Source organism: Chiloscyllium plagiosum, chromosome 19, assembly GCF_004010195.1.
Source record: "Chiloscyllium plagiosum isolate BGI_BamShark_2017 chromosome 19, ASM401019v2, whole genome shotgun sequence".
In the NCBI taxonomy this organism is placed as follows: Eukaryota; Metazoa; Chordata; class Chondrichthyes; order Orectolobiformes; family Hemiscylliidae; genus Chiloscyllium; species Chiloscyllium plagiosum.
In genome coordinates, this window is record NC_057728.1 from 22,972,374 (window position 1) to 22,984,377 (window position 12,004).

The 12,004-nt window shown below is 40.1% G+C and overlaps 1 protein-coding gene across 9 annotated transcripts in view; it reads right to left on the minus strand.

Annotated features, from left to right (window-relative positions):
* Positions 1-2,375: 2,375 nt before the first annotated feature.
* LOC122559589 (voltage-dependent calcium channel subunit alpha-2/delta-4-like) overlaps positions 2,376-12,004 on the minus strand; it is a 483,398-nt gene continuing 473,769 nt past the window's right edge. For all 9 annotated transcript variants that reach the window (XM_043709329.1, XM_043709326.1, XM_043709324.1 and 6 more), the window contains 3 exons: positions 5,529-5,641; positions 3,545-3,627; positions 2,376-2,804 (listed from right to left, as the gene is read on the minus strand). In XM_043709329.1, the coding sequence (XP_043565264.1) occupies positions 2,697-2,804; positions 3,545-3,627; positions 5,529-5,641 (304 nt within the window). In that variant the 3' untranslated portion in view covers positions 2,376-2,696. The remainder of the gene's footprint in view (positions 2,805-3,544; positions 3,628-5,528; positions 5,642-12,004) is intronic.

Sequence of the window (12,004 nt, forward strand, 5' to 3'; positions counted from 1 at the left end):
TTTCTGGCTTTCAGATAAATTGCCATCTCTATATACTCTAGTCTTCCAAGGACAAAGTTTTAGTTTTTTATACGTTATTTCATTCTAAGAAAGCATTAATGTATAATGTTCACAACTTGATACTTTTAATATTAGAAACTCAAATAAATCTTATTGCAGCTCTTGAAGAAACAACTTATTTCCCCACCTTCGTTCTGTTGCTTGCCTGTGAGAACATCCCAGCTGAATCCTTAAATTTTTGAGGAGGTTGAAATGGCTCTTCTCTCTTTTAACCTCCTCAGTTGGCTGAAACAAATATTTTTTTTCTTTTTACTGCACGGCTATCACAATTTAATTGAAATGTAGTTTTTTTAGAAACTGAAGGAGCCAATTATCAAGGTTCTCATTACTGAAATAAAGGGGAATTTTAGTATCTATTAACCCTGGGAAAAATGCAACAGTGTACACGCAAACACAAGTTTGTAACAGAGTTGTACAAATAGGAAGAGCAATTTATCACTTAGCAAAATCACTAAGTGTTATAGTCTTAACTTAATACTATCATAGTCTCATCAGTAGTAGAATCTGTAGATGTTCTTTGTTATTGGTGAATGTTTATTTTCCTAAGTTGCTTTTGAATAACCATTGATTTCAGAGATGATGAAAAATGTAAGCAATGAGAGGAAAAGTTCCAGTTCCCAATGCCACAAATTTATTTTCCTTCCTTTTACCCTGCTGCTTAAAAGCAGCTATTGAAATATAATTCACTGTGTATGCTAGAGTCTGGCTCCATTATCTTCATCTTGCCTCATAAACGGCCATTTTAGTTTGATAAACCATTTCCATTCGGGGAAGGTCTCAGGGGTAACAATAAGATAATGGATGCTGAAATTCAGTAGACCATATTTACTATTAACATTACAACTCAAATTGCCACTGCTTTCTGGAAAGCATTTTTTGCCTTTTGGGATGGGCGAATCATATTTTTGAGTATTGTATTGCTGATACGTAGAGATAAATAGGTTCTTGATTAGTCAGAGGTTCAAGGGTTACAGGGAGAAGGCAGGAAAATGGGATTGAGAAACATATCAGCCATGATTGAATAGTGGAGCAGACTGTATAAGCTGAATGGTCTAATTCTGTTCCTATATCTTGTATATAAGTTGAGAATTTGTTTTTAGCATCTATGACCTTTCAATTGTATGCATTAATTCAGTTCCATTACACAACTGGACTTTTTCCTTTGTTTGTTTCCCATGAGGTTATTTCAGATTTAAAAGCCAAGTTACATTGTGCACTTACTGTTGTTGCATGGTTCAAGATGAAAGCCATCTTGCGCACAACAGAATCCTACATAAAACAATATGACCATAAGCCATGTTTTTATGGCTACTGGTTGAGGGAGAAATAATTGTCATTTACAAACTTGAATAAAGGTGTAATCATGGATATGGTTTACAATGGAAATCCAAATGCATTCTTTTCGTATGGAAAAAGATTATAAAGCAAAACATTAATTTAATAATGTATCACTGGACATTAGAATGCTGAGTCTTAGACCATGAAGTAAGTAATCAGCACAGTTTCAGGTTGCAGATTTACTTCCCATAGTGAGATGTATTTGCTTTGAGATGGAGAAGCTGCTGCTGACAGTTAATCACAGGTAGAAGTGCTAGTAAGTGCCAAGCAGACTAACTGTCTGCTTTGGCCGCAGAAGTGTTTTGGGCAAGGAGAATGCAGGTTGCAACATAGAAGTACCATGTACGATGGTTCCACTTCAGCAAAACGAAAATCATGTTTTGATTCTTAAAGAAATATTAGTAACGTGATTGCACTTATGGAATCGACATTGATACAGGTATGTTTGCACACTGCTCAATGGGACAGAGGTCCTGCAATTTGCAAGCATCCAATAACACAAATGAACAACTTACTTCTGTGGTAAATGCCACACTATCTGAAAATCTGTGACTGATCCTGACTATGTTTTCAGCATGTGATATCTCTTTGTAATAGACAGACGTTTTGGCAGAACCTTGTTAACTCAGCTTCATAAATATGACTTTTTTTTTCTTTAAATGAATTTCTAAACTGTGCCATGCTGAGTGGAGAGTTATCTCCATTTCCTCAGCGTTGAAAACACTATTATATTAAAAAAAAGAATTTATTCTGAGGAAAGCATGACATTTTTAGCAAGTGAAGATTTCATATAAATTTTCTCAAACCAAGTAAACAGGTAGCAAAGGGGAATTTTCCAGGTTTAAGCTGCACTACTGGAAGAATGACTTGTGGTAACTTCATAAAAGAATTTACACTCTAACAGACTCCAGAAGTAGCACCAGCCACTTATCAAGCAGACCATATCATCATTGACCAACAACAATTAGGAGTCCATCCAGGAGAAGAAATTGATTAAGTTTAATTTTCACTAATTAGAACCATTTGTTGAGGTTGTTACTTCATGGCATTACAGCCTTTGTGTTGTTTCTTCAATTATACTATTTTGAATGTAAGAGGGGGGAAAAAAAGTACTTTGGTGAACAAGAAAACAGTTTGAAGTCTATCTGAGCGAGTTCTAATCTTAGCCTGTCTTGTTGTCCAATTACATATGTTTGCTAACAATTCAATAGAAATAGGCCTGAATGATTGCCTTCTGTGCATCTGTCAGAAAAGCTTCTAAAATAGTGCGTTGCATGTTGGTCAACACTATGGTGTCATCATTGTAAAACAGCAACAGCAACAGCAACAGCTACACCCACATTAAGTAGAAGCAGCATTCCAGCCAGAGAAATCCCTGATGCTCCTCCACACTCCTCTGCATTTTCCTGTGGAGAGAATATAAATCGTCATTAAAACATCTATTTAAGACCCTTTCTTCTGCTCTTAGAATTTGCTTCAGAAGATGCATGCTGAGTGTCAGATCTGTGCACAATGTCAGCACCTTACCCAACTGACTATGTGGCATTCACAAACCAAAACAGTGAACACTGCCAGTTTATTCAGCAGTGTTATTATTCAAGCCAATTTAGACCCTCAGCCAAGACAATCTCAATGACATTGATATATAAAACGAAATTGGTAGTTTAGCAGGTATGGAATGAATCACTTGTTTCCCTGTCAATATTCTGCCATCTCTTGGTCAATGCATATATGTTAAAAAAAATAGAACTTCAGATTGTAACTGACATTGAAGTGACACCATTCAGACTGCTCTTGGTCTCAGGGAGGTATGACCTATCATTCTACTGCGTGAGCTTGATCTTTAGAGAAAGATTAAAGCACAATGTGCCAAGGAACTGACAGAGGAAAGGAAATTGTATGCTACCATTTTATTATGTTTAATGCACCAACTTATTGATCCTTTGAATATCCTCGCGTTTTCAAAAACAAATTATGCAAAATTTAAGTGTTTATCATGCACTACTTTCAATGATAGTGAAACTGTGATATTAAAACCTGGTACTAAAGAAACAACTGTAAGATTATAGCATCATTTCACTTTCTAGTACTTTTTTGCAAGTGGATTTTTTGTGGTAAACCGAGTTTGTCTTGAATTGCATTTTACCTCCGGATGGAATGCATAGCATGCATTGGGTCGACGCCTTAACTTTTGGGTTCGCATACGTTCACACTTCACTGATGCATTATTTACACAGGGGTCAAGGAAAGATTATGTAATTTAATGTAGATTATTAGTTACCTCTTTTGACAACATTGAGCTCTCTACTGTAGAATTGGTAAATATAAATCTCAGACGTCAGTGAAATGTGCAACCTGCAGCAGATGTTCATGTGTTGCAAAGTTGTCTTGTGCTACTGTATGTTACTATCATGATAGATTGACATTGCACTCTGCCTAGAAAGAAGTAGAGACTAGCTGGAGCTGACAGATGGTGTGTCATTGTTTCCTAGTAGTAGCTGACATTTCCCTGTGGAAAGGCTCTCCACAGTGCTGGACCCTGTTACCAATGCCTTCAAATACAGTTGGTAATATTTTGAGACATGCGGACAAATTGAATTTTGTGATCATAATTTTTTTATGCAGGTTTAGCCAAGGTGTGATGAACTGAAGTTGACGTAATTCTGAAGAGCCACCCTAAATTAAGATTAGTTAAGAATTTGCATATTCAAGTAGTGCCATTAGTTCACCTGTAAGTGTTCCTTTAATGTTATCTGTTAAGACTAGGTCTAGCCATCTCTCTGTCGATACAGTTGCATTTTATTGAAGCTTTTCAATTCCTAGTGGAAGGGAAACAACAAAATAAAAAAATTGACAAAGCAACTCCTGAGAATTTAAGTGTGAATAGAAAATGAACACTGAATAAATGGCTTTTATCCTCTTGAACCTTCATATAGTTTCTTGAAAAATCTGACCACTGATTGTACTCAGCAATTAGAAACTTGAACATACCTTTTTGTTTTCAGATATGGTAATTTTAAAAGAATTTTTAGAAATTATTTTGAGATTGGATTTACATCTGGTGTTGACCAAACAAAAATCTTATTATAATAAAGTATGTTGCTCTGGCCTGTATCAGGTAGGCTTTTGCTTAATCTATTCTTCTGCCTCCCAGACCATTTGAAATGCATATCCTGTGCAAAAGAGTAGAATATCTTCTAGATTGTCTTTGTCTTTGTGTCAGGACATGGGACACAGCCGTTAAAGAATTGTCTCCACTAGCCATTTAAAGAATTACCTCCTGAGAGGTCTAAAGTAAAGTAAACTAAAGTGACTCCAGTGAAAACTCATTTAATTCACAATTAGCTCATCTGTTAACTGTGACTACCGTTATAAATTTATTAATTTTCTGATGCAGTACTTGTCAAAGGCATGTCTTTTTGAAAACAACCGTCTTATTCAAACATGTTTTGACATACCTGTATGGCAAGTGGTACAGACGCAACCCTGAAGTTCTAGCACTGAGGATACTAGGTCTCTACCACATGACCCTACATGTACTTCCTTAAAAAATTAATCAACATGTTTAGTGATATTATTATGTATTTCTATAGTATCTGGAAATTGAATCCTGGTCTCCTTGCCCACCTGTTGGAGCACTACCACTGCACCATAACAGTCTTAAGATCCTTTTTACTTTTTACACAGACCTCGACCATTTTTAAATTAATTTTCCAACCACCTTACTCAGGCAGATGTTATGACATGCCTCTGGAGTGTGTGGGACTTGAAACTGAACCTCCTGGTCCAGAGGTAGGGGCATTACAATAATGCCACAGGATCCCAAGACCCTATACCAGTATTCTACTTCATTTCTTTCAGATGTGGAGGGCTAATAAAGGGAAGGTCAAAGTTCTGGCAAGAGTGTACCTATTAAGGAGGTCCGTAGGCTGTCAACTGACCTTTTTTCCTTTATTACAAATAAAGAGTAAGGAATTTTTTGATTTCTTATTCATGGAAGAACAAGGCCAAAAATGTGATCAATTTGGTTTACCACAGGTGGACACAGATTCCAAACCCCTCCCTTGTGCTTTTGCCAGTTTAAATTTTATGTAACATTGTTGCAATATATGTTTTTTTATAAAGGATATATTTCACTTCATTTGGTTCCAGTGTGACTGATGGGAAGATGCTGCAGTCACAGTATGCTTCAGTTGCTAGGAGGAGTAGATTACTATTTTCAATGTTCTGCACAACAAATATTCTGGAAAAGAGGAAAGTACACAGCAACTGTGAGGCACACAATTAGAAGGATGTTTTCAACATTTTCTCCAGTCAAATCAGGCAAAGCATGTTGATCATTCTCCCTGTTTTAACTCCGTCAGTGCACACTGGGGAAGAAAGGGGGATAATTTGGTCTGGGGCATTTACCAAGGCAAGGGAAGTTAAGTATTGAAGGGGATTGAGAAAGTAACAGTGAAAAAATCAAATGCATGTTGTAAGTTAAAAGAAAAATTAAGCAGATGAGGAACATGATTTCAGTGACTATAAGTTTGTTGAGAACTTTCATTTTGTTTGCCTGTGATTGTTGTGATGCTGTGGCTTTAAGAGGTCATTTTGTCCAGCATCTGCAGTAAATTGCTCCTACCTTATTTTGTCCTGGTTGTTTTTTTTCTTTTGAAGAATTTTTAAGGCAGAAGTGATGAGCAATCTAGAAAAAATCACTACAGTAAACCGTTTTGAGAGGCCTTGAAGAATCGTTTTAAAAATTGAACCAACAGAAGCAGCCTGGGTAGGTGTGGCCAGATCTCACAAACTAAGATTTGTAGTTTTTTAAAAAAAATAGGTTTAGCTTTAAGTAGTTGCTATTGTGGGCTTGAAGTAGACACTATTTTTCTTCTCTTGATTACAGTCAAAAGCTGGAGTTCTCTTCCCAGGTTGCTAGATTCCATGTGAGACAAAATCTGTTTTTGTCAGAGGGAGTGACATGGGATGTTATTATATTGGAACATTTAATTAGTAATAGTTACTGTATTTATTATTCTGTTAAGTTTTCCAATAGAGATAAATTATTCTAAGTGCTTTCTTTTGTACTTTAAATATATTGTTTTAAATAGTGTTTTGCTTAACACTGTGTAGTTTAATCAATCACATTGCATCTGGAATACAGCATGTTACATTTGCCTTTAGAATAAGAAAGTTAGGGTGTAGGCTACCTTCTCAATATTTTTGAGGGGGTCTGGTCGGGCCCTTAACACTGGCCTAAAAATTTTATGTGAAAAGGGAGATGTTCTTAACTGTTGAAGTTGGTGGAGTTGACATAATTGATATAACTTGATAAGTTGATCAATGCCCTTTTATTTATGGTAGGCCAAATGGATTCATGAACTAAACACTTTATTCAGTGCCATGTGATCTCTATATGATAGATCATATAGAACTTGCAGCTTGTGAAATTACCATGGATTCACCTTTTGATTAAATTCTAAAATACTTTTGTTTCTGAATGACCAGATTAGCTGAGGAACCTGTTGGAAGCATTGAGGCCATGTGCTGATAATGGTCTTATTAATAGGGCCATCATCTGACACTTCCTGCTTAGATTGCTTTGATTGGCTGAGACCAAACCGAACGAGATTGATGTTGCAGCTGGAATCTTTGGTGTTGCAGCTGACCGTTTTCTTTTTTGTAAAACTTTGTGGATTGTTGTAGTACATCTGTGCATGCTGGTACCCCAATGTATCAACAACGTGAAAGGTTTCAAGTGTCATATTGACAATGAAGATGAATAATGCCATTGTAAGTGATGTCAGACCTATCATAAAAAGTTAGCTTAGCATGTGTGGACTGTATTTCACTGTGTCAACTTCCTGAGTACATCACTTGTCAGGTATGTAAAAGGATGACCTTGCATCAAAGTCAATATTGGAATTTAGTGCATCTTGTCCATTCCTTTTAGTGCGATTTCACTTGGATGGAGGCCAAAAGTTCAGCTATTAGGACAACATGTATTTCTCTAATCAACCTGTTCAGAGCTATTATTACACCTTTTCTGGAGCAGGTGGGACTTGAAGTCAGGCCTTCTGGTCCAGGGGTCAGGACACCATCACTGCATCACAAGAGGGTCGTACAGCATCTCTTTCATCTAGCTGAGACTGGTATGACATGAACTCAACTGCTGAAAATGTGTTGCTGGAAAAGTGCAGCAGGTCAGGCAGCATCCATGGAATGCTTTTCCAGCAACACATTTTCAGCTCTGATCTCCAGCACCTGCAGTCCTCACTTTCTCCATGACATGAACTCAAGCCTACATGTCTTGAAATTGACTGGAACATTATCAGGATTTTTGGAGTCTTAAAAAAGAAAAGAGGATTTTACCCTTTTTTTTCATTGTTGGGATGTAAATGTCAGTGCCTCAGCTGGCATTTATTACTAATCTCTCATTATCTTTGAAGATAGTGTGATCTGCCTTAAACTGCTGCAGTCCATTTGGTGTCGGTAGACCAACAATGCCATTAGGGTGGGAATTCCAAGATATTGATCCAGTGAAACTGAAGGAACAGTGATATATTTTCAAGGCAGGAGGCTGGGAGGGGAGGTGGTGGTCCCATGTATCTGCTGCCCTTATTCTTTTTAGATGTTAGTGGCCATTGGTTTGGAACGTGGTGTCGAGGAGTCTTGGTGAATCTCTGCAGTGCATCTAGCACGTAGTATACTGCTGCTATAGAGTGTCAGGGAGGTGGAGAGTGAATTAATGTGGATATGATGTCAGTCAAGAAGTTTACTTTGTCCTGGTTGGCGTCAAGGTTTTTGAGTGTTTTTGGCGATGCAAGTGGGGAGTATTCCATCACAATCCTGACTGGTGCCTTAGAAATGGTGGACAAGCTCTGGGGAGTCAGGATGTAAGTTACACATTCCAGGATTTCTATCCTTCAATCTGCTTTTGTAGCTAAAGTATTTGAATGGCTAGTGTGGTTGAGTTTCAGTTCATTGGTAACCCTTAGGATGTTGATAGCAGAGGATTCAGCAATGGTAAAGCTATTGAATATCAAGGGAAAATGGTTTGATTCTCTTTCAATGGTGATGGTAATGGCTGGTGCAAATTTGTTTGTCTGCCTGTCTTTTGTCCAAATGGCCTGAAAACAAAGGTTTTTGGATTGAAATCATAGATTATTTGTTGTTTAATCTTGCTGAAGTACAGGAGCAGGGATGTGTTGCAGTTATACAGGGTCTTGATGAGGCCACATCAAGAATATTGAGTGCAGATCTGGTCTTCTTTTCTGAGGAAGGATGCTCTTTCTCTCAAGGGAAGGTTTACCAGGCTGATTCTGAGGATGGTAGGACTGATGAATGAGGCGAGGTTTGATTAGGTTAGGATTGTTTTCGCTGGGGTTCAGATGAGTGAGGGAGTGATCCCATAGAGACTTTTAAAATTTCAACAGGATTAGACAGGGTAGATGCAGGGAGGATGTTCTCAATGGTGGGTGCATCCAGAACCAAGGAGTCACACTGTGATTTTGGGGTGGAACACTTCTCATGGAGATGAGACATTTCTTCACCCAAAGAGTGGTGCGCCTGTGGAATTCATTGCCACAAAAAGTAGTTAATGCCAAAACATTGAATGGGACCAAATGTTGTGGGGAGAAAAGAGGATTAGGCAATTGGGTTGGATGACCAGTCACAAATGTGATGAATGGTAGAGCAGGCTTAAAGGGCTGAATGGCCTTCTCCTGCTCCTGTCTTCTATATTCCTGTTTTTTTTCCCCAAGTTTAATACATAATTAAATCTTTTGTTTTAAGCTGGAAAATTGGTGCTTAGAATTGACTATTCAGAGTCTGAGTGGTTGTTCCTAAAGTCTGATTTGGAACTATTACAGTCAATTTTGAGGGACTTTTGAAGGTTTTAATTTTATAATGCTTGTGAATACAGAGATAGAAAGGCTGATTGGATTTGCTGTCTGTCTCCATGTCTTCACAATATACAAAAGCAACAATTGTCTCAGTTGGTAGTATGGTCACTTCTGAGTAAGGAGAAAGTGAGGACTGCAGATGCTGGAGATCAGAGTCGAGAGTGTGTTGCTGGAAAAGCACAGCAAGTCAGGCAGCATCCGAGGAGAATTGACGTTTCAAGCATAAAGCCTCATTCCTGATGAAGGGATAGTGGCCCAAGGGGGTTGAGAGATAAATGGGAGGGAGGTGGGGCTGGGGGTAAGGTAGCTGGGAACGCGATAGCTAGAAGAAGGTTTACCTCTACACTACTGAAGCCAGGTGCCAACTTGCAGACGTCCTGCTAACCCCTTGACCATGACTTCACCTCCCATCACCAAACCATCATCTCCCAGACCATCCACAACCTCATCACCTCTGGGGATCTCCCACCCACAGCCTCCAACCTCATGTTCTAGGAACCCAACACCGCTCCTACCCACACCTTTTCACAAATCTGACTGCCTCGGTTGACCTGTCGTCTCAGCCTGCTCTTATCTCTGCATACCTTGATACCGTGCTGTCCCTCTTGGTCCAGGAACTCCCCACCTACATTCAGGATGCCACTCACGCCCTCCACAACTTTAGTTTTCCAGGCCCCCAACCCCTCATCTTCACCATGGACATCCAGTCCCTAGATACATCTTTCCGCCATGACGAAGGACTCCAGTCCTCCGTTTCTTCCTCTCGCACTGACCCAACCAGAACCCTGCCACTGACACATTCATTCGATTGACTGAACTGGTCCTCACCCTCAACTTCAAATCCTCTCACTTCCTCCAGACCAAAGGAGTAACCATGGGCACCCACATAGGCCCCAGCTATGCCTGCTTCTTCATTAGATATGTGGAACAGTTCATCTTCTACAATTACACTGGCACCATTACCCACTTTATTTTCTCCACTGCATCAATGACTATATCAGTGCTATCTTGTGCTCCCATGAGGAGGTTGAAGAATTCATCAATGTCACAAACACCTTCCACTCTGACCTCCAGTTCACCCTCCTTTTTTTTTCTCCTCCCGCCTTTACTTCTGTCCAAGGCCCCAGAGGATCCTTCTACATCTGACCGATATTTACCTATACTTCCACACACCTCATCTACTCTGTCCGTTGTTTCTGATGCGGTGTCCTCTATGTTGGGGAGATAGGATGCCAACTTGCAGAACGTTCCAGAGAACATCTCTGGGACATACACATTAAACAACCTCAGTGCTTTGTGACTTTAACTTCCCCTCCCACTCCGCCAAGGACATGTAAGTTCTGCGCCTCCTCCACCACCAAACCCTAAACCCCAACACTTCAGAGGAAGAATGCCTCATCTTCCACCTTGGGACCCTCCAACCACACGGGATCAATGTGGATTTCACCACTTTCCTCATTTCTCCAAACACCAACCTTATCCCAGATCCAACCTTTCAACAGGGAACCGCCCTCTTGAACTGTCCTACCTGTCCATCTTCCTTCCCACCTATCCGTTTCACCCTCCTCTCTGACCTATCGCCTTCACCCTACTTTTATCTACCTATCACTCTCTTGGCCGCCTTGGGCCACAAGCCTCATTCCTGATTCTCCTGCTCCTTAAAGCACAGCTGGTCAGACAGCATCTATCAGTACCACTCTTCAACACTTCTGAGTTAGGCTGAGGGATTAAAAATTTTAGCTTAAAATTGAGTGTAATGCTCTTGTGGAGAGCTAAGGAGTTGCTGCACATTAGGAGATGCTGGATGAGACTTTAAACTGAGGCTCTGTTTACTCTCTCTCAGGTGGACATGAATGAATGAGCTTTATTGTCATATACTTGATGAGTACAGTAAAAAGGTTTATATCACCACTTACAGTGCCATCTTAGGTATAAAGGCACCTAGGTACAGATTCTTTAGTTACAAACATCTTAGAAAATAGAGAGAGAACGTGTTCTGCAATGCAGAAATAAGTCCAGAACCAAGTTTTTCCAACCGATACCATGCTGACATCTAGCCTCCAGTCTGTACTGGGCCCTGGCTCCAGGCCACACTGGGCCTCACTTTGAGGATGGTGAGTCTGAGCAATCACTCCATACCAGGTCAGGAGACTGCCATGGGAGGCCACTAGGCCAGGCCAGGACTTGACGACTGGAGGCTAGGAGTCATTGCTGGAGGCCAGGAGTTGTCATAGGCTGGGAGAGAGGAAGGCCGAGAAAAGAAGCAGTATGGTGGAGTGGACAAGCTTCAGCTGCAGCGTCCTACTCCATCACCATCTTAGACCAGGCATGTAAAACCTGATTGCAGTATCCTCGATCTTCATATACAGGTCACTATTTATCCCCCAATCAACATTATAAAAATGTCTGGGTGGGATGCTTTTTTGAGGTCAGTGCAGACCTGACGGGCTAACCGGTTTCTTTCCATACTGTAGGGATTCCATGATCCTATGACGGCTGTACCATAACTGAAAGTGAATTAAATAGTCTTCAACTGTTTTGTCAGCAAGCAGCTTCAGAATAAGATGGTGGGCGGCACGGTGGCACAGTGGTTAGTACTGCTGCCTCACAGCGCCCGAGACCCGGGTTCAATTCCCGCCTCAGGCGACTGACTGTGTGGAGTTTGCACATTCTCCCCGTGTCTGCATGGGTTTCCTCCGGGTGCTCCGGTTTCCTCC